We start from the raw sequence: 26,944 nt of genomic DNA, 5'->3' as shown, positions 1-26,944 counted from the left end.
TTGGCTACGGTGTTTCATGGCAGCAATAGAAACCCTAAGACACTTGCCTAATGTGTCTATGACCCTGGGTTTAATCCACAGAACCATATGACAGAGGATAGAGAAGGGGAGATAGGTAGGTAGGTAGGTGTGTTCCCCAAACATACAGATATGAGAGGAATGATATAAAAACAAGCACTCATTAAAGGAAGAAGGAAAGTGACAGAGACAGTGAGGAAGGAAGTAGGAAAAGTAAGGGAAAAAAACAAAACACAGCAGCTTTCTTCTTACCGACCGTCCCTGAGGACCCCGCAGTCACAATGAGTGCACGGAAGTAAAAGCCCATTGGGGGGACATAGCCTCTGGTCACCAAGCCTCTAATGAGGAGCTCTAACGCTATTACCAGCATTTCCTGTGAAGGCCCCAGCAAACACTAACAGTTCTAAAAATCAGTTTTTATTCTTCAATAATTAATACACATATAAAATGAATTTTGGTCATTTCATCCCACCCCACCCCCATTACCTTTTCTCACGGCCCTCTCTCTCCCACTAAAGTCCCCCTTCATCTCAGAACGTCTCTGCCCTGTTTTGATGTCTTATGTGTGTGACCCACTAGGTTAAATTAGGACTATTTGCATGAGCAAGGTTGGGCATTGTTTATTGGCGCATGGGTACCACATCAATGGCTACACCACTAAAGTAAGATGACACTATCCCCTCCAGCAAAATCAATTGCCAATAGTCCCTCAGAAAGGGGTGGGGCCTCACAAGCCCCTCCCTATTCATGATGAAATGTCCATGGGGCTCAGTATTGTACAGTCTTTTACCAGTAACTACAACTTCTGTTAGCCCGTGAGTATAACAACGGCCAAGTCACATCCAAAAGGTTCTTTTTGTTTGTTGTTTTGTTTTGTTTCGTTTTGTTTTACAACACTCTTTCCTCATCATCTGACTCTTACGTCCTTTCTGCCCCCTTCTGCCACATTGTCCCTAAACCTTGGTGGGTGTAACATATGACATAGATGTCCTGTTTAGGACTGAGCACTCAGCAGTCACTTATTCTCAGCATTTTGATCAGTTATGAGTCTGCATTAGCTGCCACCCACTGCTAACAGATGCTTCTCTGACCAAATGCTCCACTTTGCTTTCTGTTGCTGTAATGAAACACTAACCAAAAGCAGCCTAGGAGAGAAGAGGGTTTATTTGGCTTACACTCCAAGGTCCCAATCCATCATTGAGGGATGTCAGGGCAGGAGCTTAAGCAGAACTTGAAGCAGAAGCCACAGAGGAGTGTACTTACTTCCTTGCTCACTGGCTTATGCTCAGCTAGCTTTCTTATACAGTCCAGACCCACCTGCGTAGGGATGGTGCCTCCCACAGTGGACTGAGCCCTCCTACACTGATCATCAATCAAGGCGATCTCTCACAGACTTGGCTACAGGCCAGTCTGATCTGGGCAGTCCCTCAGTTGAGAATCCCTCTTCCCAGGTGACTCTGGGTTCTGTCAAGCTGACTATAAAAAATAATTTTAAACTAAGTTTTAAAATTAAAGAAACTAATTGTTCTCATTTGGGGTCTGATACATCCGCAAGCTCAAATATTTGAAAACGGTCCCCAGCTGTGGTGGTGGTCTGAGAGGTTATGGAGCCTTTAACATGGAGCCTGGCTGTCAGATGAAGGACACTAAGAGCAGGTGTTTGACGGTTATAACCACCTTTGCTTCTAGTCTGGCTCTAATGTCCTGTTCTCCAAACCAGTAAGATCCTGCAAGGACACTGGCAAGGACAGAGCTGCTCCTGTCACTAAGCCAGCACAGAGGATGGAGACCTCTGAGACTGTGAGCCACAACCAGCCTCTTCTCCGCTAAGTCACTCCGCCAGGCATTCTGTCATGATAAAGAATGCAATTACACCCAAATAGTCAAGGGAGGGTTACAGCCTCTAATAGTCACAACGCTATCGGTCAACCCTTACACTGCAATGTAGGACAAATTACTTGAACTCTACATGTCAACGTTGCATAGAAATCATTAGGAAACAATAACTATTTCCAATGACAAAATGATTTTCATTTTACACACAGATAATATATATATATATATAATATATATATAGAAATGCTACCTCTATCTGCTATTTATTTTCATTTCTTTTTTGAGACAGGGTTTCTCTAGGTAGCCTGGCTGTCCTAGAACTTGATAATGTAGACCAGGCTGGCCTTGAACTCACAGAGATCCAACTCACAGAGCCTCTGCGTCTTGAGTGCTGGAATTAAAGGTGTATACTTACTTTTTTTTTTAAGTATTGACATTTTTTTCTTCTAGTTGTGAAGCTATATCATAATAGTATTTAAAAGTATCACTGTAATAAAAAGTTAATATTATTCTTAAAAGGTCTGCTAATAGGCCTTTGGTCTACTTATGTCATAGTAAAGTCTTTCAGCCAGGTGAGGTGGGGCCCACAAACAGAACCAGCTACTCAAGAGGCTAAGAATTGTCTCCTGTGAGCAGAGCTTGGAGCCAGCTTGGGCAACACCGTGAGATCATGTCTTTTAAACATAAATAAAAGCGTGGCATGGCAGCCCGTACTCAGATTAGTAGTACTGCTTCTGCCTCTAAGTAGAAGCATTGGGGTTTGAAATAACCACCACACGCTCAAATGTTTGAAGACTTGGTCCCCAACTGTAATGGAGCTAACTTGGACTACATAGCAAGCCCCTGTCTCCTAAAGAAAGAAAACAATAAAAATAAAAATAAAAAGGGTAGCAAAATGGGTGGGTAAAAGTGCCTGCCTAGGATTTAACTGAATCTACAGGTCCCACATGGTGGAAAGAGAAAAGTGACTCCTGAAAGTTGTCTTCTGACCTCACACGTGCACTACACTACACTTTCTCTCCTCTCTCTCTCTCTCTCTCTCTCTCTCTCTCTCTCTCTCTCTCTCTCAAAACTTTTAAAAAGAACGGAGACGCCAGTTGTGGTGGCGCACGCCGGTAGGATTTGCTGAAGGAGGCGGAGGCAGGAGGATCACGAATTCGAGGCCAGCCTGGGCTACACATTTTTGAGGCCGGGCAGTGGTGGTACACGCCTTTAATCCCAGCACTCGGGAGGCAGAGCCAGGCGGATCTCTGTGAATTCAAGGCCAGCCTGGGCTACCAAGTGAGTCCCAGGAAAGGCGCAAAGCTACACAGAGAAACCCTGTCTCGAAAAACCAAAAAAAAAAAAAAAAAAAAAAAAAAAACACGGAGAGAAGGAAGAGCAAAGGGGGTATCCATTGTTGCTCAGGTTCTCTGTCACCAGCTTTGTTTAAATATCTTAAATTTACTTTTGACTGAGAAAAATATGAAATAAATTTTAACTGTTTTTAGTGTGTGTGTGTGTGTGTGTGTAGTGCACGTGTGGACACACATGTGCCACAACATGTACTTGTGGAAGTCAACGGACAGCTAAGAGTGCATGGTGACTACAGCCCGGGAAGACAGAGGCAGGAGGAAAGGGCTGAGAAAACAGATGAAGTCTTCAAGTTTCCCACTGACTGACTGGAGTATTTTGAACTTTATCCCAGCAGTAAAGTGGCAACAGGATCACATGTTAAATCTCTCTGATTACAGTGAGGGGAAAGGATGGCAGAGGACCACATGGGAGGTTGGAAGAACAAGTAGGAAGCTATGTGAGGAAGGAGGGAAACAAAAAACTAAGGAGACAATTGAGAAGGCGGGAGGGATGAGCAACACTGCTGTGTCCCTGGCTAGGAAGAGCAATGGGTCTCCGGTTGCTGAGTCCTGATAAATTCCTATTTCCCTGAAATACAAGACTGGAGAAGGGCCATAATGCAAGAGATAAAGCTAGAAAGGTTGGTTGGTGCTAGATCAAATTTAGCTGTAGGCCAAATCCAGCTTCCAGTTGATTTTACTGGAAGTGTGGTGGGAAGTCACTTCATGTTTGCACCACTTACTCTGGGAAGTACATAAATGATTTTTACTAATGCCCACATGCACTGGGGATGGCTATTCAGGTCGTGTGCTGCTGGGGACGCCACTTCCTTAAATCCTGCTGCAAACAGCACCACTGAAAGGGGCTTGGGTATGTAGGAAAGCACAGCAGCCACCTCTGACACACCACCAGGCATGCTCTGCGGTCTCTTGTCTATGTGAGGAGGTATGTTCCATTCTTCAAGTTACCTAGCAGAGTTCTGAATACGCGGCTCACTCAGACTCTTGACGCTGGCCCCAAACACCCATCCACTTTTTCCTATGGTAAGCATGTTCCAGTATAACTGGTTAGTAAACCTTATTCTAATTTTTCCAAGTTTACTCTATGTGTATGTGTGCCTAGGTGGACGTGTGTACCACGTACATGTAAGAGCCTAAGGAGGCCAGAAGAGGGCATCAGACTCGCTGGAACTGGAGCTGCAGATGGTTGTGAGTCACCATGTGGGTGATGAGAACCTAACCCAGGTCCTCAACCAGGGAAGCAAGTGCTCTGGCCTGCCAAACCACCTCTCCAGCCCTCTGGTAGGTTTGTAACTTGGATTCCTCTAAGCTCTTATATTTAAGTGGCTATATTTTACTGAGACTAGTTTCACAACACTGATTAATACACAACATGCTCTCATTTCCTTCACTGTTTTTTTTTTCATTATAATAAGTTGCCTTTTGATGCTTGCTTGTTTGTTCTTTCTACATGTTTTTATTGATTATTTGGGAATTTCTCATAATGTACCCGATCACACTCACTTCCCAGTGACCCCACTACCACCACTGTGATGACCCCCCAATAAAAGAAGAAGAGGAAACCAAAAACAAATCCAATTTATGTTGCCCATATCCTCACTGGAGCTTGGTCAAGCTCCCAGTGGCCAGCCCCTTAAAGCAAACCCCACCCCTGCCAGAAGCCATCAGCTGAGAAGAGCTGCACTTCAGCATCCCCATCGTAATTTCTAAGTGATCTCTTCAATGGCTTCCTGTCTAGGCTGTTTCTTTTCTTTTTTGAGACTGGGGAGAGGTTGTCACAGAAGTATAATGAGTCTTTTTCTGTCCCCCCAGCCAGCTCAAATAATGACACGGAGTCTTCTTATTAACTATGAAAGCTTGGCATATAGCCTATAGGGTAGATTTTGGTTGTTTGGTGGGTTATGGATGTTTGTGATCATTTAGGGGGTTGGTTACAAGTTGTTATTGGTCATGGTCAGGAAAAAAGCTGAACCAAGAGATTAGATTCGGGAATCTCTTTCTGAAGGGGACAGGGGGGATATAGTATAGAAATTATGGGATAAAAGGGTAGATTGTTGAGTTTACTTTTGAACAACCACTAGCCTCAAACGGACTAAACATTGTAAATGTAATTCTTAGCTGATGATTGTTCTTATTGTATATAGTTTTACTATGTGAGAGTTAAAACCTTTCCTTTTTATTTAGACAAAAAAGGGGAAATGGCTGGGCGGTGCTGGCTCATGCCTTTAATCCCAGCACTTGGGAGGCAGAGCCAGTCAGATCTCTGTGAGTTCAAGGCCAGCCTGGTCTACAGAGCGAGATCCAGGACAGGCACCAAAACGACACAGAGAAACCCTGTCTCGAAAAACCAAAAAAAAAAGGGGGGGAGGGGAGTGTTGTGGGATATTTGCACACTGTGTGAAGATGTACTGCTGTGATTGGTGTAATAAAAAGCTGATTGGCCAATAGCGGGGCAGGAGAGACAGGTGGGAGTTCCAAGGAGAGAGAGAAGAGGAGGAGGAATCTACGCATGAAGGAGAGGCCAGGAGACACGGAGAGGAAACAGGAGGTGCAAGATGGGAGAGAGGTAATGCCATGTGATAGAATGTAGATTAATATAAATGGGTTAATTTAAGTTGTAAGAGCTAGTTAGGAACAAGCCTAAGCTATAGGCTGAGCTTTCATAATTAATAAGAAGTCTCTCGCCTGGCATTGGTGGTGCATGCCTTAAATCCCAGCACTCAGGAGGCAGAGCCAGGTGGATCTCTGTGATTTTGAGGCCAGCATGGTCTACAGAGCGAGATCCAGGACAGGTACCAAAACTACACAGAGAAACCCTGTCTCAAAAAATCAAAAAGAAGAAGAAGAAGAAGAAGAAGAAGAAGAAGAAGAAGAAGAAGAAGAAGAAGAAGAAGAAGAAGTCGTCCCCTGGTCCCCTGTTATTATTTGTGAGCTGGTGGCCCAAATAAAAAATCTGACTACATATGGCATACAACATGGAGGCTCAAATATCCAAACACAGGGCCTGAGAAAGCTAAGAAAAGTTCTGGACAAGGAGCCGGATGTGGATTCCTAGTCCTGCAGTCTCTCAGGCAGCCCAGGGCTCAATGGCATACAGAGACAGATGCTGCTCCTGGCCTCTGCCTGAGGGCTTGAGCCAGCCACCAGCACCATGCTCCAGAGCCATGTGCTAGGCTGAGCCTCATGGCAGATGACATGGCAGTTTAAGATTTGTCTCACGTGGTCAAAAAATGCTGCAGGCGCTTAGTAAAACCAGCTCCAGACACAGAAAACCTCTAAAAAGGTAAAGTATGTTTGAAAATATGCTTAGATGCTGAATAAAGAAAAAAATGGGTATAGACAGTTAATAGAAAAAATAAATATTAAAAAATAATGAAGTCTTTAAAGAGAGTAAAGTAATATAAAAAAAATAAGCCACATAAAGGGGAAATAATAGGATGTCTGGATCCTGTATGGTGCTTTGTTGACTTTGAATTTTTTAAATGCTAATGTACAAAAAAACAAATAGCTTCTGAGAGACATTGGATTACGGGAACTGCTAAATTAAACCAACCTATATATTTTTAAGAACATCTTAACTGCAAAATGGAAGTCAGAAAATGTGTTGCATTGGGGGAGAGGTTATGCCTTTGTTTCCACAGAAAATAAAAAGTTATGGTTCTCTTCAAAATTAATAAAGATCAGCTTTGATTGGGGGAGAACTCCTGAGGATCTTGGGTGCAGATATGAGGGAAAAAGCTAAGAAAGACTACAGGACAGGTGACATGTATGCTGATCCCTTAACATGGGAACAGCTCTGCAACTGGATGAGATATGATAAGTCTTGTTGGCTACAGAGCCCTCATGATTTATGATGATGATGATGCCATCCTTTATATAACATGGATGGAGATTTATATTACAGTTTGGTTATACAGTCCAAACAGACTTATAACGTTGACAGATACCTTTTACCTGCTCAAACATAAAACCAAAATAAAAAAACAAACCATCTTTAACTGACTTGTGCACACTGCCCATTCCATACTTGTGTCAATGCTGATATATATGTTACCCTTACAAGTTTGTGTTTTCAGAAAGAAAAAAAGTAGCCCAGGTGATCCAGTTTCTCAGAATGCCTCTGTTGCAGTTTCCTCAAAATTCTGCATCTAGAACAACTTCAAAGCTGCTAGCTGAAATGGTCCAGCCTCACTCCAGCCAAGACTTCAGATAAGCCCTGCATTTTCCCATTACACAGAGACTAAACAAAAAATAAAGTCCTAGCTTTCCCAGGACTTGACCATTATCCCAATTTTCTCAGAGTCCCCTAGAGATGCCATTGCCCCCCAGGTAGTAGGAAGCAGTCTAGAGAACACGATGCCCACATTCCCAAGCTTCACACAGTGTACAAATATCCCACAACACAGAAGTCTTCTATGTGTCTCCTTCTCAACTGTGAGTCTGCAGTCATCAAGACCACTGCAAAAGAAGTGTCCGTGCCCTTTACAGTCAGTGGCAACATGGATCATGGACTTCTACTTGGTTTCTGGTGACAGCATGGACCACAGACATCCATCCACATAACCTCCAGGATCAGCACAGACCACAGACCTCAGCATGGTCTCCAGTTGCAGTACAGACCACAGACATCAACATGACCTTTGGTGGTAACATAGATGACAGACATCAACATGGCCTCCTGCAGGAGCAGACCATGGACATCCACACTGCATCCGGCTGCCACATGGACCACAGATCTCAATATGGCCTCCAGCAGCAGGGCAGACCAGGACACCAACATAGCCCTTGGCTGCAGCATGGGCCAGCATGGACCACAGACATCCACATGGCCTTCGGTGGTAACAGAGGCCACGGACATCAACATGGCCTCATGCCACCACATAGCCTTCGGTGGCAGCAAAGGCCACACACTGCTTATTTTTGTTTTAAGTCTTTCTTGCGTTTTAAAAGTTGTGGCCTTCAGGACTTCATCCAGTTTCTTCTGAACTTTATGATTATTGCCTCTGACCACTAAAACTGCACTTGATTACTCACAAATTTTAGTATATTTGTCATAGTTTTAGTACTATTATACATAACTTAGTACTAGTTTCATTGTCATAGTTATTGTGATTTAAGATGTTATATGGCTCTTCCAGCACAGAAAGTCTTGTCATTTACTTTAAAAGTCAGAACAAGTTCCAAAAAGTATATTGTTTTTACAAAGAGTATTTGCAATGGCAAATGGTTCAAGAAACAGTTGGGAGCAAAACTTGCTCATTTTTATCTTTTCTATTTATTCTCATTAGCTGTAAGACCTTCTGAGATCTGCTTGGTGCTTCACTGTTAATCAGCATTGAGTGGGGGACTGCCACACCTGGTGTCACTGCTGAAGGAGGAGACCTGGGAAGGTGGGACAGAGGCCACGGACACTTGGTGACCAGCTAGTGACTTCTGAGAAGGCAGAAGTTATTACAAATGTGTTTCTTGTTTAACAAACACAGTCTTGTAATGTATCAGGCACATCCCTAAGAAACAAGCAGATGCCGACCCACTAAATCCTCCTTTCAAACCTTGAGGTAGAGACCATAGCACTAGTCTATGTGGTCTGTTTCTGCTACTGTCAATCTCGTAGTCTACTGGCCAATGAAAAGTGGCTCATGTGCTAACTTCACAGAGGACACTGAAGGGCTCAATCTCTTTAATTCATATTACTCTGCCATTAGCATTACTATAATTATCTTCTATGGTCACTAATTAAACGAAAGCTCCCCTAATTTTCCTAGTGTATCTACCTCACTCTGGACTTGATCAACACCACTACCATCTGTCCATGAGATTTCAAGAGAGAACCTACATGTTATTTCAGGGCAGAGTGCATAGCTCAGTGATGGCATGTGCAGGGCCCTGGATTCAATCTGGCTAACTTCTAGAAATTCAACCGAGGTAATACCTATACCAAGATGCATCCTTAATTTAGGTGTCCTTCAAATAAATAGTAATGTGTAGATATATAACAATAGTAATATATAGTTACATAACTATAATATATATTACATATATAACCTATACCATTAGCAAATAAGCCACAGAAGAGGAAGAACTGTTCCTTTTAATGTTTGCATCATCTGCACATATATTCAGTGTCCATCTGGCACCTGTGCATGCAATAAATATTCATTAATGGCAAATGAGCCAACTGTGCAAACTAGTGTGCTACTTTCTCTCTTTGCTGATAGTTACTTTCATGTTAGGCATACAATGTTAAGTGTAGCAATCATGCAATTATATATTCATAAAACTTTAGGGTACTCTCATTGTCCCCTCCCTTAAAAATTACACCACACCTTTCTGGAGTCCATTAATTGTGGTAGGACGCCTTGCTCAGCCTTGATGAAAGGGGAGGGGCTTGGTCCTGCCTCAGCTGAATGTACCAGGCTTTGCTGACTCCCCATGGGAACCCCTTCACTTTTGGAGGAGGGGACCCTTTTGGAGGAGGGACGGGGTGGGGGAGGCTGGGGGAGAGTGGGAGGAGGGATGAGAGGGAGATCTGTGGTTGGTGTGTAAAATGAATAAAAAAATTTTCTTAAGTTAAAAAAAAAATCACATCATCCCCCCCAAAAAATCACACCATACAGACAGTTTCATATATTTTGAAAGTCATGTAGATAGCTGAAAATTGATTTTATCTTTTCTTTTACTAATGTGTTGTTCCTTACTCGATATATATGATTATTTAACTTCAGGTGATTAAAATATCTAGGGAGAAGGCAAAATGCTAAGTAAAAAGAGCTGTACCAAAAGGACTAGCTGCTGCTACACATTTCTTGGGTAATATCTGTAGAGAAAATATTTGTAAGGCAGTTCATTAGAAAAACCTGTTTGAGGGGCTGGAGAGATGGCTCAGCAATTAAGAGCACTAACTGCTCTTTCAGAGGAGCTGGGTTCAATACCAGCACCCACATGGCAGCTCACAGCAGTCTGTAACTCCAAGACCAGACAAACACGCAGGCAAAACACCAGTGTACGTTAAAATAAAGTAAATAAATAAAAAAAATCTGTCTGAGGCTTAGGGTAGACATAATTCAATGGGAGAGCACCTGGCTAGCATACATGAGACTGGGGTTTAATGTGCAGCAAAACACACACGCAGTCACAATCCTCACATGGAGTTAATTCCTTATTCACATACTTTTTCTAAACTATTTAGACAGTTTGCTCTACTTTCACACTATATGCTCAGCATGTTAGCAGCCCTGGTTCAATCCACAGCACCCACAAAAATGGTATATTTAAAATGGCAACAATTAATAGCTATGTATCAGGGGAGGGGATTGATAACTGTATCCAAGATATAGAGTAAGGTTATTATTGAAGTTGAGGACTGAACACAAGTTTCCTGGCAGCAAGAGGGAGAATATTTTACAAAATAAAGAGGAACAACTTTTTTCTTACCAGAAATACCATATAGAGTAGCTAACTTGACATATAATAAATAATTAATGAGTAACTCTGGGATAAATAACTGTATCTTTTGATAAATTCTTTTGGCAAGATGGTCAATGTCTTCATTGACAGGTATCTATTTCATTTTAAAGTTAGACTTCAGTTTTCTAAAAAAACACATGTTCTGTGCATTGTGTCGTGGTGCACACCTGCAATGCCAGCACTCGGGGAGCTGAGGCAGAAGGATTGTGAGTTCCAGAGAAACCTAAGATACATAGTGAGTTCAAGGCCAGCCTGGATGACTTTAACAAGATGTATGTTGCTACAAAAACATTTCTATGGAAAAACAATATAGTCCACATGTACATTGGCAATGACTGACTTGACAGGCATAAAAGTTAGAATGTCTGGAAAAGTAGACAGCGATTATTCTCCCTAGAGATAGATGTACACATGTACAAATATCACTTATTTTCAGCTGGACTTTTGAAAGAACTCAAACAAGCCAGGGGTTTAACATTGAGGGGCTGGAGAGATGGCTTAGCAGTTAAGAGGTCTTGTTGCTTACAACCATCCAACCGCCCATGACTTCAGTTCCAGGGGATTCTCTTTTGATCTCCATGGGTACCAGTCTTAAACATGGTGTGCATACATACATAAGTGCAGGCAAAACACTCATACACACAAAATTAATTAAATCTTCAAAAAGTCATATTGAATGAGCATCATGGCAAGAAGCATAGGCAAATGGCAAATCCAACATCCTCTTTGAAAAGTAGGGTACCCTAGCTTGTGTCCTTGCAGGCCATCCCATTAGCTCTTAGGCAAGGCCAACATTCATTCCAGAATATAGCTATGGGTTCTCCTAGGATCAACATAACTGTTTAGCAGAAATCCCAGTTTTTGCTCCACTGGAAAGAACTTCATACAAAGTATGATCTAAGCCAAAAACAAAGAATAAAGTGTTCATCACAGACTTGAAGTCAACCAACAAATAGCAAATTCACCTCTTGTTCCCTTCTACCTCTCACAGTCAGTCAATCATAGATCACTTGACTGCCCAGAGCTTGAAACAATGCTAGGTGGACCTGTCTAGATGCAGGCAGATTATCAGTCCAATTCTTTGAACTACTATCTTGGTTCTCAGTGCCTAGGGGATCCTAGACTTTTCTCTGTATACTTTTAAAGAGCTTCTGGTTTGATAAGACTGTTTACGACAGAGAGCCTAAAGCTCCCTAAGAGACCAGCTTGTTTTTACTATCAGCCCCACTCCCTCACACCTCCAGGGATTTATCTGCCAAAGTTTGTCAAGGCTGGGTCATTCACATTCCCATAGTGGTTCCCAAGGAGATCTCAAAGGCTGACAAGTTTCACTATTATTTAATAACCACTAGTACCTAAATATATAAACAGAGAACTTCTTTAAACTGTTAACATCAAAGTTCATTAATAATTTTTACCTTTAATATTATTTTCACATACAATGATTTAAAATTTTTAGCAAGAGAATGTCTTTCTCATTATGCCTATATGGAAAATGTTTTTCCTATTATCCTGGATCCATGCTGCATGTCTAATTAAAGAGTATGTTGGGGCTGGAAGAGCAAAACAAAATCTTGCCAGATACATAGGCCATGTGTCCAAGTCAAGAGTAAAATGCATCCATATTTTACAATATCAAAGGGAAGGCCCTTGTCTGATGAAAGCTTGCCTGTAATATGAAATGCACACACTCCAAAGCATGTTTAAATCAATAGTGATTTTGTTTCAAGAATAAACTATTAGAATGGTTAATCTTATTGACTAGTAAGGAAAGAAAGGTTTCATAATAAAATTTGTAGGTTATTTTTAACTAAAGGAATATATATACAGGGATATTCATGATTTCAAATTACTAAAAGGGTTATCAGATCTAGTAAATGTAAGTATGTTTAAAATGTTCCCCCAGAAAAAAAAAAAAAACCATAACATGCCATTAAGATGATAATTTTAACCAAGTGAGTCCCAGGAAAGGCGCAAAGCTACACAGAGAAACCCTGTCTCGAAAAACAAAAAAGCAAACAAAAAAACAAAACAAAACAAAAAAAGATGATAATTTTAAAAAGTAGATAATTTAAAAAGACTACTATTTCTCTTTTGTATCCATTTCTTCACAAGCCAAACGTAAGTGTAGGGTGTCAAGTCTGAGTCACGTGCCTCTGTAGCTTGGTGATCACTTAGTCAGCTAATTTAAATTAAATTCCTCATACACTTGGAGCATAACCCTGGCTACTTGGTAGAAGGAAGCAGGAGGATCATTTGAGACAGGGAGTTCAAGGCCAAACTCTGTGCCAAAGTTGAAACCTTGTCTTAGAAAGAAAAACAAAACAAAACAAACAAAATACAACGTATTTTACCTTGTACTCTTATGAGAAGAGGGAACCTGCCATTAAAATCCCCAAAGACACTCTATATCTTCAGTGTTATATACATTTCAATATTTCAGAATTTTCTAAGTATTTTCTAATTTAAAAAGTATTCATTTGCCCGTGTACATATTGTCCAAGCAATAAATCCTTGTAAATAGCAAGCATCCATTCACAGAGTACATTGAGTAAGACTGAGAAAAAATAAAGTAACTGTTTTTAAAATGTAAAATGCCCTAATAAATGTAATGTTTGTACATAGAATAAAGAAAATAAATCTACATGACACAATTACAGAACAAAATGAGTTCTACAATGACAACATTTTTGAATACTAGTTCAGTGGTTGCCCAGGGGTTAGTGACATCAGGGAGTGATCATGATTGTAAAAGGACAGTACAAGGGCTGCCATGATGCCTCGGTGGGTGAAAGTACTTAGTGATAAGCCAGACAACCTGGTTCAATACCCAGGACCCATGAGATGGAAGGAGAGAGCTGACCTCGAATTCTACCAATGCACCATGGCATGTGCAAACACACTAATTCCTCTAGAATTTAAAAGGAAAACACAAAAGATCTTTGCCATAATCAAAGTATCTTGACTATGACAGAGGTTCTCGAGACAAAAGTTTATAGAATGAAACAAGAGAAACAAAACTAGAAAGATGTGAATTAGGATCAAGGAATATCTGCGTCAGCATCCTCACTGTAACCGTGTCCTAAACTTTTGAAAGATGTCTCAGGAGGAAGCTAAATAAAAAGAACTGGATTATTCCTTGCAACTACACATACACCTATAATTATCTCTCAGATATTTAAAGACTTTTAAAAAATACTGTCTTCATTGTAAATGGCTCCGTATCACAACCACAAACAGCTCACAACCCCAGTGAGGAAAGAAAGTATCTGATAAGTAGAAGGGTGTTTCCACAAAGAAACCCAGAATAAACACTGTCTAAATACTGTGGCCATGACAATCTGTTCTTCATTTATTTTTAATGATGTGTTTCTTTAAACTAGTCTTAAAGATCGCATCCTATAAACTAAGGATTTCTTAAGACCTAATAAGTCGTATCTAGCTTACAGTTCAGTCACTGACTCTTGGAAAGCCGTCCTCTGAGCAAGGCTGGTGCCCTCTTGAACTCTCAGCAGCTGTGGTTACCAGTAGGCACTCTCCCAACTCTCTCTCTCTCTCTCTCTCTCTCTCTCTCTCTCTCTCTCTCTCTCTCTCTCTCTCTCTCTCTCTCCTCTCCCCTCCCCCCCCCCCCAGAGGTAGATAAAATCAGGACTGATATCGCCAAAAGTGAACTCCCCTCTCTCCCATCCTCCCTTTCAGACTAAGGGGTGAAAAGGGGGATGCCTCATGGAATTCACAAAGCCAGGTCCTTACCTACTTCGAATCTCTCGGAAAAGATCCAAGCATACTACCACTCCTCTTCCATTAATGTCAAGAGGAGAACTGCGAAAACAGCCTGAAATTTCTCCGCTGCTAGGAAGCGAACGTGATCAAAGAGTGACAAGAAAGGGCATCGGGATAAATGGGTCTGGTTAGGGTAGATTCCCATCCAGGAAAATGACTTCCAGGCAGTTCATATGGCTGGCCCATTGCAATGAAGATGGAAACGGTACCAGGCCTCCTCCATCTTCTCCGCTTCACCCACAAGTTCCCGCGGAGAGGAGAGGGTCCGGAGGAACTTGGAAGCACTTAAACCCATTCCCAAAGCTCCCCAAAGTTGAGCTGGTAAGGGGGCGGGGAGGCTGACAGCTGGGCGAGAAGGAGGACCCGGGACCTGGTGAGGCCCGCGCTGGGTGGTAGGAGGACCCAGGATGGATGCGGGATGAGGTGTGGGGTCAAGACGCCATGCGTGGCTCAGGCTCACCCGCATTCTGCAGTGTCTCGATGTTCTGAGGTCTGGTCGCCTGCTCCGCCACCATCTGCACGAATCGGGTCCGGGCATTCTGGTACAACTCGAACACTGGGGAGACAGGCAAGGTGGAGCAGCCGGCCCGCGGCGCCATCCCGTCGGGGCGCCCGCCCCCAGCTCCTTACCTTGCAGCACCTGCCGCTGGCTCATGGCTTCCCGCGTGGGGTCCGCTCTCCGCGACCCCTGGGCCTCCGGCGGGACTGCTGTGTGTACCCAGGCTCCGGGGCAACCGACCGGAACCGGAACGCAGCCGTCTCGTGGCAACGGTAGGTCCCGGGCGTGACGTCACAACCGTGATAGAAGGAGCGGCCGAGGGAACGGGGACTCACGTCGCGCCCCGTCTGGTGTCACTTCCCTGCTGACCGGTAACGGGGCGCAGGCGTCCACCTGGAGAACTCGGTCGGCACCCACACACCCAGAGCGGCAGGGTCCCCCGACTGCCGCGGGCTGGGCGCTGGGGGACCCGATGTCAGTTCCGATAGATACGAGTCATCATCGGATCAATACAACTCTGGCAGCACAACCTCAACTTACTCTGTGTTCCTCTCAATGGCTCTCTGACCTACCTGACATTTCTGACTTCCGAATTCCTGGAGGGTCACAGCAACTGTGTTCACACACTAAATTACAATATATTAACAGCAATTAAGGACACTTAGAGAGTCCATGTGAAAGCAGAGAAGGAAAAGGATATGATAAATATCCAGTCTTGCAGGTTTTCCTAATTACTACCAAGTTTGCTGTCTCCTTATTTCAATATGATTTTTTTTAAAAGAATTTCTTTTAAATTCGGGCGTCATTTTGTTGCCGAGTGATATTTCCAAAAGAAGAGCCTTTACCTGGAAAGACTACATCTTACATCAGTTGGGCTCCTCAGCGTTTCTTTTTTACCAGAATTAAGCACTGTAGCTCACCATCAGTTCTAGCTACTCTTTGAAAATTCTGCACCAAATGTTTCAGTGACAAGTGTCAACTTTAAATATTTCTCTCTCTGAAACTACCATTTCACCAGGTGTCAAGTGGGCAGCTAGCCACAGCTGCTGCCTAATAGTGGCAGACCGGAAATCCTTGATGTCTCTCTTCCTCCCCAGGAGGAAGCACACACATCACTAGCTTTCACATTTGGAATCTTCTGCAGTCACTTTAAAAATCTTGTCTGAAGGAGTCTTGGTAGTCTGTGGAATCCCCAGAAAGTTGGGAAAAGAACTACCTATCCAAGAAAGGGAGAAATGTGTGGAGTTCTCTGCTTCCCACATAGGGGCAGGTACAAGCCTTTTGCTTCTTGCAGCTCAGAAGCCAGACACACAATTCTTTGACTTAAGTATAAGTTTCACAGTGGTCTTTTACATTCTTCCCAACAGGGCCTTTAAAGTAGAAGTGTCTGTTCCCATGTAGAGATGTAGAGGAAAACCCTGAGTGAATAATTCAAACTGCTAATGAAGTGTCCTAATTTTATTTTTTCAGTTCCCTGTTGCATTTTGAAGAACAAAAATCTCTTAAATCTAAAGGGTCCCATTGCTTAGTTTCAGTCTTTAAACAAGTCAAACTCCAAAATTGCTACATCTTCCATTTTTAGTAGGTGCTTTACTATGTATTTCCTACTTTAAAATTGTTAAGAGCTCAATAATCTGCTTATGGGATGCTACCCAGTTTGAAAAGTTAAGTAGAAAGAGTATTTGAAACTAGAAAATCTGTGTATGTCATGAACAATGCCCATGAATAGAATTTATTGCCCTAATGAAACACATTATAGGATGCCTATTTCATATCTGAAGTTATATGTATTACAAAGAAGTTATATCTTTTTATCTAGTATTTTTTTCCAAAAGTCATTAAAGTTCAATGAAGAAATGTAACCTAATGATCATATTATACCCATAAGTGGAATTGTTGGTAATTTAAATATAAAATATAGTGAAGAGATAACTGTAATTAAAAAGAAAGCTACTCTATATTTTCTGACCCATTTTCAATTTATTAACTTTAAAACAAAATACTTCTCTAATTACATAGTTAAATGAATGTTCCAAGATCACATATACGTCTCTAGACTATTGGTTAAGTGAAGAACTACTCAAAATGTTATCAAACTAAGATTATTGTTCTTAAAGCACCAGCTGCATGTACAGGTATATCATGTACTTGCCAAATAAAACTATGCATTTGACTGGAATGAAATATTAACTTGAAAAACTATTTCAATAAAGTGTGAAAGTCTCTGCCTCCTTTTGGAAAAGGCTAATTATACAATTTCAAAATCATTATCCACTTATTTATGAAAATGAGACTGAAAACCCAAAAGTATAAAACCAGTGTTTAAATCTTGTTCCGTTTCTCTATACAAATCTCCTCTGAGAATCCAGAAAAATCCCATTATTGTGGGGCTGTATGCTACTCACGCCTAAAAGCTTTGCTAATTTCAACACACGTCCGCTTTCCGGTTCCTAGCTGAATTTTAAAGGTAAAGTTCTCTATAGTCTAACCATAGCCTGCCGTCCACATTTTTAGAAACCTGTTGAGGTCTCTGAAGTGTACAGCTGTTCCTCTATTGAGCCTAGCACATAACAGCATCACTGCGTGTGCGACACTCTGCTCTTGAGAGAATGTGCCTGTCTTCCAGAGTATCAAGTCTAGTAAGAGAAATTAATTCTTTCTTCATAAGATACAATCTCTATTAATTCAGCACGTGTACGCCTAACACTGATTTCAGGTCTAAAATCACTCCAAATACTGTGTCTTAAGAGCAAAGACAGAGAGAGTTTGGGTAAAGCAGGGAATGATAAACTATCTGAAACATGTAAATAAGGAAAAACTTCTTATTGTTAACAGACCATTGTCTGTTTTATAGAGACATGAAATCTCTTTAATTCAAACATGTTAGCATTTTTCAAAGGCATTCAATTGGTAATTGAATGGCATTTGTCAACTTGTGAGACATCAATAATCCTTTTTGCCAACATCAAGTGGAAAAATCACTGAAGTAGCTTCACATTTCCACACTTCAATTAAAGATAGAAATGCTGTGTACGCCAGAGCCAAATTGGTGGACTCAAATGTTATCTATAATGAAGAAAGCAAACACAGACTATCTGAATTACGGTACGACCCTGATTGAAGCATAAGCATCAGGATCTTGCGGTTAGGTCTGAGCTGACCAGTCAGTTGTGCCAGCAAATTTGCCAGCAGAGCAAAAAACGAGATGTGGACACTTCCCTATGAATCGGCAGACTGACATTCCTATGCAAGTGTTGTGGTTGTGTCTTATTGTGTCAAATTTGCCTTTGTTTCTCAAATCTTTTACAGTCCGCCTCATAAGTCTTAAGGGTCTAGTGCTTTTCAGGCCAGTACCACGTCAAGGCGATAGTGACTAACTAGTCCGACCGACCTAGATACAGCTAGACATGGCTTCCCTGGAAGTGTCTCAGTGGATGCAGAGCTTCAAGGCATCTGGTCCACTCCCAAAGAAAGCTATGATCAGAGGGATGACTTCATTTCCCCCCACCCACCCCCAAAACACCAAGGAGCACAGTGATGATTACTTAAAAAAAAAAAAAAATCTACGTTTTAAAAGTAGAAGTCAAACAGTGTAATATGTCTCATGCTGTAACATGCAGAGCAAAATCAAATTATTGCTGCGTCGTGTACGCATGTATGCATCTTACTTACACAAGCTTTCTTAATTAAAAATTGCTCCAAAGCCAGCACGACTACAAAGAAAAGTGAGCACTCTGCGTTTGAGATTATCCACCGCCATCTCAAGAAACCCTGTGTCTCACAAATTTTATTGTTGTTTAATTTTTACTTTTCTTAGAAATCATGTGGGGTTTTGCTCTCCCGTGCTTAAAAATTCCTATTATTATTACTGTACAAAACACAAGAGACAATGCTGGAAGGTGCTTCGCTGGAGACTACCCCCGGCATCACCGAGCACACGCATCGCTCAAATGCAGGTCCCCAAGATACAGACCCGAGGGCGGGGTGGCACCGGTGGATTACCCTATGCCACCAGGTCCCCAGAGCGAGGGGCCTGCCCGCGACAGGCCACTGCGTGCGACACTGGGTCGAGGGCAAGGCCCCGGCCTCCTTTTACTTTATCCCTCGCCCCAAGTTCTCCAGCTCCCAGGAGCATCCTCAGGACCTCAGGCCCAGGAGAGAGCAGCGGGGTGGGGACCAGGGGCAAAATGGTGAGACCAGCCTGAGGCCACGGGGACGCGCGGGCAGCAGGGCGGTGAGCGCGCGGGGGCCCGGGAGGGGAGGGCGCGCGCCAGCCGAGTGCGGAAGCGCCTGGCCGCGCAGCCGGCCTCGCCCAGCGGCCTCCGCTCCCGGCTCCCCCACTCTGCCCTCCGGCCGCGCTCAGGCCTTGGAGCCGGCGGGGCCGAGCTAAGCCGGGCCTCGCTGGCCTTCCGCTGGCCTTCCGCGGCCCGGCCTCCCACGCAGGCCGCGAGGGGTCTCGGCAGGAGTCGCCACTCCAACTCCCCGCGGCGCGCCTGCGGAGAGCGCGGCCACGACGCGGGCCAGGCCTCCGCCGCCCCGGCCCGGAACCCAGCGGCCAGGCCGCAGCCAAGAGACGGCCCCGCGGCGGCTAGGCTAGGCTGGCCCGGCCCGTCTCCTCCCCGGACGCTCCCGAGCTGCGGGGAAAGTGGGGAAGGGCTCCGGAACCAGGGCCAGGGCTGTGTGAGAAGCCTGCGAGGTCCCCCGCAGCCAGCTCCTGCAGACCCCAGGCGCACACCGGGACCCAGAGGCGGGGACAGGACACAGTAGCTTATTTAAGGGGAAGGCGGAGGCCAGGGGTGGCTGAGCAGCTGCACCTCACTGCGCATGTGCGAGGTTCCAAAAAAAAATTTTTTTTTTTTTTTTTTTTTTTTTTTTTTAACTTTTGCGGTTCTGAATAAGTCCCAAGCCAAAATGTCTTGGGCCGAGATTATTTCAGAAACTAGTTGGCTGTGTGCGCTGACTCCTGAAAGTCACTGCAAAAGAACAGAAAAGGTTTGCGAGGTTTCTGAAACCTTTGAAGTAAAAATAGCGTCACTTGTTTATCAACTCGGCAGGTCCGAGAAATGGTCAGAGAGGTCAGTGATCCCCGCTGAAATGTAGAGTGAATTCAAGGACCCCATAGCACTACATATCATTCCTACAGAGGACATGCGTGCGCTATTATTAATTATTGTTTCAGAAGTAACGTGGATATTCTAAATTGAATTATTTAAATTTACTTCTCACTATTAACCCATATTTAATTTTATACCGATGAGCAACGTTCTTATACAAATAACACAAAAGATAGTTCACATGAAGGAAATATGATTACCTTTCCCATTGATGAGAAAAATGTAGTCTTAACTGCAAAGGAATGCTTTCTGTTCTGGGAGCCTTGTTCTCCTGGTAAAACAATATGGAATTGCTTATCTTTTTTTTACAAAGCAAGGATAAAGTTCTTGAAAGTTTCCAAATAATTTCAGCATTTTAATGGACATATCCCAAAGATAAACAGCTGATGAAATCTTGGCAATACCAAGATGTGTGAACCCAAAGTGGAGAGACTTCTTGTAACACAACAGGATAGAAAGCGTTGGGTTTTGTTTTTGTTTTTGTTTTTTAAATGTGGCGCTCCTCCTGTAAAATGTTGCACATTTAGGCAGAAGCTCCAGAAGAGTGCTCAGTAACTGGCACCATGTATCTTTCTGGGAAAGGGTATCCCCAGAACCCACTGCAGACCAAGATAACAGTAAAATTGGGTTGCTCTAGTGTCCACCTTTAAGTTAAAAAAGACTACATGTACTATGTTAAAGTTCATGAAAATGCATTTTCCTAAGCCTAAATTAAAGGTTGCTCAAATTATCCAGTGTAAGGTTACTTTGTTGTAATGGGTTTCCTAAAAATGTGTTCTCCAAAGGGATGGAGGCATGTTAATAAATGAACTCTGATCAGAATGATCATTTGGTAAAACTAAGCAGGTTTCATTGAATCTGGTAGCCTCTTTCTCCTCAGAAAAAAATGAGTTTGAAGAAAACCCAAGTGAAAATACTTTAAGAAAATTGTCATGAGGCATATATAGAAACAGCTGGTAAACACATTTTCTCAAGCTTGCCCCAAATGAGTTCTTCAGTTTCACTGGGGAACAAATTGTAATGAATCATGTTCAAAGCAAAAGTCACTCCCATGAGCTAATTACTGATAACACTAATTTGTCTGGTTCCTGAACAGTTAAAAGTGTACCTCTGTACCTTCTCGTTGTGATCCATCCCTGGACATTTGGGAAGTGTACTTGCTGAACACAGGAGTTTTGTTTTAAAAAGCTGGAAAGAAGTCAAAATTTGAATGGCAAGAGTCTATAGAAATGTAACTGCTCCATTTTTTTTTTTTTTTTGAGACTCGTTTGTACGTGCATTATGGAAATGGCATGGTTTGTCAGACGTCATTGCTTGGTCTTTGAGTCCTCACACAAGTTCTACAGCCTTAAGGGTGTAGCCTCCAGAGCAAGAGTGTTCCAGGTTTCAGTATAAATAACAATAAAATCCATCATTATTCAAGTCAAAAGCGAGAATTCACAGGAATATGAATGCTCTTTGGTCTTCCCCTTCAGTTCACTGAAAGACCCAGTTGTAATAAAAAAGGGAGATAATCTCTTGAAGTTGGCCCAAAGCAAGTTGTTGGCACTTTCCTTTTTGGAAAGAAGGTAGAAAAAAGCTTTTCACTACAGCCTTGCCTTCATGTTTTTAAGGGGATGGTGGGAGTGGTTGGTAAAATACAGGGTTAGGTTGCCTCTAGGAACCAAGGAGGCTATGTTTCTTTTTTGAAGTAAACTATCTTAATGAACTTGACATTTTGTAAGGCTTGAATGTGAACTACTTTTAATAACATTTCCATGAGTCATTTTAATATATTTTACCATAGTAGATGATAAAGACATTGTAAACATTTATTAGTGTAATTTAACGTTTATTGCATAGGCATTTCAAAGTGCTCTGTCTTAGCAGATCTACAGTATCCCTCCTAGTCCTTTGAGCATTCTCATAAACTGTAGACAGTTTGGTGAGTATCCTATCTACGTTAGTTGAAAGTATGAAAAGCAATTTTAAAATCCTATCCATGGCCACTTAAGCAAAATTTCAGACATTTTGGATGAGAAAGGAACAATATTACAAATTCTTATGTACAGGGTATTTTAGAATCCAGAAATATCTGTCAGATGTTTTAAAACACAACCCACCACATTTGAAATATAATTAAGTTAAAATATGTGTAGATGAGGGTGTCTGGTTAATGCCACTAACTGGGAAAGATGCTGAACTTTTCATTGAGTCCATTAAACATAGTTAAGATTGTGCTCTAATACTAAGTTTTTGTTTTCTACTAAGGGTAGTGGATTTCCTCTGCAAATCCGACAAATGTCTGTTGAGTTGTAAAAAGGATTCCAGAGCATACAAAGGTAAATAAGACAGGTGCTTGTCCCCGAGGAACTCTGAACTTAGAAATGCCAGCTCATTTGCGACTTAGGTAAAATTTCAATCCACAAAAACCACTCAGCTAAATGTAATAGATACATAAGGCCAGAGCAAGTATTAAGATCCAAAGAAATTTAGCAATGTAGATTATATAATAGTAGTTAAGTAAAACACTTTGCAAGATACTTTAAAGACCTTTCCTCAGTAATACCTATGTGAAACACTTAAGATTTTGTTTTCTAAAGTTAGCGTCCTAAAAACATAGTCCCCACTCACATCCACCCCGCACACACACACGGGGGGGGGGGGGACACTTCTTGTCAATCACTTTATGCAACTCCTCAGTCTACACTGACTAAAGCTGCTGTGGGTCATCAAATGAAATCGGGTGGAGGTGAGGGGCTCTATGCACTTAACAAATAACAGGAACCAAGACCCTGCCTGCAGTTGGAGTCAACGTGGCAGGTGGTTAAATATTCGTGGTGCACAAAGAAGGAGAACCAGAGGTGTGTTTATGCGTGTGGGAAAGCCACCCCTCACCAAGAGCAAACACAGCGAGCACGGCTTTGTGTCCCTGTGGCTAGAAAGGTAGTGACCATCTTGGTGTCGCTTTCTTTCACACCATCCTTGTTCCAATTAACTGGCCCTTGAAGAGGGATTTCGACTTAAGTCAGAGAAGAGGGCACCTAGGGCTTGTGCTAAGTAAGGAAACCGCCCGCATCTCGAAGGTGTGGGTTCCGCCCTGCGCCGCCCGCCGGGTGCGCTGGCAGCTGTCCCTATTGTCTGCCGTGGGGGCAGGGCGAAGCCCCGCACGCTGGCTTTGGAGCCCAGCCGAGGATCCTGCGGGATGAGGTCGCGGGTGGGGGAGAGAGCTGTCACCGAGGGCCACCCCCAGATTCTAATGCTCAGCCCCGAGGCGTCCGAGGAGGCGGCGGTCCCCGCGGCTGCGGCGACGGTCCCGGCTGCGAATCGCCGTCGTGTGGTTGCTACTGGCAACCGAGCCTCCGCCGAGCGCGCAGGGAGGAAGGTGGCCGAGGGAAGCGGCTATGGCGCGCCGGGTGCTCGGCCCTGGCCGCCCACGGGACGGTCACCCCCCGCCAGCCCCCCCCCCCGAGGCCCTCCGCACCCCCGGATTGCAGCTGGGCTCGGCGACCAGCCGGAGGCCTCGGCGCTGCCCTGCCTGCGAGCGAGCGTCAAAATCCTGGCGCCCTCCGTGAAAGCAACATGGCAGCCTTGGCCTCGAAGCCCCGCGGGCTCGGCCGAGCGCCCGCCCCGGGGTGGCTGCGCCTTCAGTGGGTGGCCGCCCGCGCCCGCGCCCCGCCAGGCCCCGGGTGGCGGCACGCGCGCGAGTCGCCCTTTGTTCTCCCCTCTCCCTGGGGGTGGCTAGGGGGTCTGCACGGCGACCCCGAGACGCCGCCACGGGGGTGGGGTGGGGGGATCGGCTGCTGCACGCAGGGCTGTGACCCCGATCGCGTCACCACCCCCCTCTCCCCCCCACCCCCCGGGGCCGACACTCGTCGGGTCGCCTCTGTCCCCGCAGGCCTGGGTTCCCATTTCCCCTTCTCACACCTCGGAGGTGTGAGGCGGGAGACCCGGGACGGGAAGTGGCAGGGACGGAGAAATAAGATCTTCCGGACCGGGCAGAGGACAGCAGGGCTCCACGGGCTGCCACACCAGCCCCTGGGTACAGAGGGCCGAGGGAAGGTCCCCGGGGCCAGGCAGGGCGGTGCATTGGCCCCGGAGGAGGAAAAGCAGGGCGGCGGGGGGGGGGGGGGGGGGGGGGGATTGCATTCGCTGAACTGCAGCGGGGTGTGCATTGCATTTGTAGGACCAGAGCCCCGTGCGCCGGCCAGCCGTGACGTTCCACGCGGCGTGCTGCACAAACCCCAAATGGCGGTCCCTGCAGCCGGCTGCCCCGATAGGGGACTGGCCCGCCCGCGTCGCCCGTGGCGGCAAGCCACTTTCACTTCTCTGCGGTCCGAGAAGCGCCTGCGCCGCCGTCACGTCCCCGCGACCCATTTCGGGGAGCGGGATCCCCTCGGGGACCCTTCGTCCGGAGCCTGCGCCGCCCTCCCACCCCGGCGCCCACCCGGGAGAGTGGCACGCTCACAGACAGCCGCCTCCCTCCCCGTCACCCGCGGGGACCTCGGGGGCTTCGCGTTGCTTTGCAACTCGGCCTCAGACTTCACAAAACCCACAGACTCCGAGCTCCGAGGACACCTCGTCGGCGTCGGTGGGGGAGAAAGGGCGGTGCGACTGGGGCGAGCCGAAGGGAAGGGGACGAAGCGGCGGTTGTCACGCCACCCCGGGGGGAAGGCCCGGCCCACGCGCGCGGGACGCCGGCGGCCGGCGCCTCAGCCTCGCGCCTCGCCGGCCGCGCGCGCGCGCACGCGGTCCCGGGGAGTGGACGGCGGCGGCGCCTGAGAAGGAGCCCTGTCCCGAGGCCGCAGCCCCGCAGCGGCCGCCTCTCGGCCCCCGGGGCTCCGGTTCTGCCAGCCTGCCAGCCCGCCAGCCCGCCAGCCCGCCGGGTCGAGCGGCCGCCCGAGCCCGCTGGGGCCTGACCAGCTCACTTTCAAATTTGGCGGGAGCGGCGTCCGCGGGGCTGAGGGCGGCGCGAGGCGAGCGGCGCACGCGCAAAATGGCCTCCCGCTTCCCCCCCGCGGCCTGTGCTCGCGCGGGGGAGAGGCGCAGCAGCGCGCGGCGCGGCCGGGGCCTGCCTGGGGGAGCCCGGGGTGCTGCTCCAAGTCCGAACCGAGGGCAGGGGCGGAGGAGGGACGCTTTCTCTCCAGCCTGCTCCTGACGGGGAAGGCGGCCCGGCCGTCCGGCCGTCCACGCGAGGTCGTTACCTCAGGCGTCCCGCTCCTTCCCACCCCGCGCTGGCTGGAAACTTTTTTTGTTTTTGAACAGGTGCGACAATCCAGACAGTCACCCTGGTCCCCGGTTTTATTGTCTGCAACCCTTTGCCTTGGCTGGACTACCCTCTTAGGTTCCCGGACGTTTGGACGGGAAGACATCTCTCAATCTGCAGCACTCTTTAACGTTGCTCGCCCCCCGATTTTCGACGCGTTTCCTTCTCATCCTGGTCCATAGCTTTCTAAGTCACGTTGCTCCTGTCAGCCTGGGTTCGAGCTGATGTGGGACAGACTTGGAGATCTTCCAACCTGCCTGAACCTTGAAATCACGTCCATTTTGAAGTTAGGGTTTTCTGACAGCCCAAAATTAATGCCAAGCAGGGATATTTTTATTGATGTGTGGGACCAAGAGAACACCAGCTTTTTTTTTTTTAAAGTTATTCTGATAATCTCTGGAAGTAGTATTTTTATGGCGAGGGTCAGAGAAAAGGTAACTTAATTCAAGTTTTTATTGAGTGCTTTACTATTTATTCAGAGGGCTAAATGAGATTTCAGGATGAGTTTTCCACTTGAACGTTTTCAGAAAACCTATAAGATCCCTGGAATGATAAATGACTTCCGATGTCGTCGTCTTGGTGAAGGCAGTTATAGTAAAGTTCTTCGTGTGACAAAGACCTCCAGAAATTACACACTAAGAAAAAGAAACTGATGCAAATAAAGGAAATCCGTTTCAGGAACCAAAAGAAAAAAAACGTTTTAAAAATTAACTGCGGAAACAGGAAACACTAGACTGTGTAAACATTTTTTCTGAGACTTTCATAATCAAAGCTGGGTGATCTTGAGATTTGCAGGGCGATTCTCTGGTTCAAGGACTTCGCGGGACTGTTTCTCAAGTCATGTTTACTAGAGGCTGGAATGTGTGATAACTTGTTTCCTCTTCCTTACATAGAACCTGATCCTGTGGTCCCATTTGAGTTCAGGGGATATTTTTCGGAGGAGGGCTGTTATTGGTTCACGAGTCGGATTTTTTTATTTTTAAGGCTAGTTTTGGAAATAACCACCTGTTGTACTGTTCATTTTATATAGGAAGAGACTTCCTTAAGAGGTACATGTGTATCTAACTCAAGAGCTTTTAATTAGAGCCGACGGTCCGTGTTCCATTCCATTAGGTGTCTTAAAGGGATATGCAATTTTTGAGAAGGGTTTTGTGTGGTGTTAGAAGATGCACAGATCTAAATGATGGAAAGCCAAGTTATTTTATATGCAATTAAGAGCTTTTTGTTTGCTTCAGTCTCTCGTGAAAGCACCATCAGAACTTCTATCATTCCTGGTGCAATGGGAGGAAAGGTGTCTATCAAACCTTTAGAATACAAAAGAGAAAAAGCAAAACAACTTCCTTCACCCCAGGATGCTGAGTTCCTGGTGCAGCGTGCTTCTGAATCTTATTCCGTCTGAAGCTATAAACTACGTAAAATAAAATAAAATCATACATCTTCATTTCTTGCTGATCGGTACAAGTAGTATTTCATGTGGGTATTTAAGTTCCTGTTAAAGGCTTCAGAAAAAAAAAACAAACAAACTTTTTGATAGGCCCACACAAACATTACAGTGAAATGAAAGACATCACTAGTTTAATTTCAACCCTTGGAGAAACAGGAAAAGATGAAGGAAAGGTCCCACCAG

General features: G+C 44.9%; 1 protein-coding gene across 2 annotated transcripts in view; it reads right to left on the bottom strand.

Annotated features, from left to right (window-relative positions):
* Positions 1 to 15,224, bottom strand: part of Spag6 (sperm associated antigen 6) — a 60,914-nt gene extending 45,690 nt beyond the window's left edge. For both annotated transcript variants that reach the window (XM_059263651.1, XM_059263652.1), the window contains exons 1-2: positions 15,090 to 15,224; positions 14,920 to 15,015 (exon numbers count right to left, since the gene is read on the bottom strand). In XM_059263651.1, the coding sequence (XP_059119634.1) occupies positions 14,920 to 15,015; positions 15,090 to 15,114 (121 nt within the window). In that variant the 5' untranslated portion in view covers positions 15,115 to 15,224. The remainder of the gene's footprint in view (positions 1 to 14,919; positions 15,016 to 15,089) is intronic.
* Positions 15,225 to 26,944: the final 11,720 nt, after the last annotated feature.

Source organism: Peromyscus eremicus, chromosome 5, assembly GCF_949786415.1.
Source record: "Peromyscus eremicus chromosome 5, PerEre_H2_v1, whole genome shotgun sequence".
Taxonomy (NCBI): Eukaryota; Metazoa; Chordata; class Mammalia; order Rodentia; family Cricetidae; genus Peromyscus; species Peromyscus eremicus.
The sequence above is the reverse complement of the archived record's forward strand: the minus strand, read 5'-3'. Positions and strand labels throughout refer to the sequence as shown.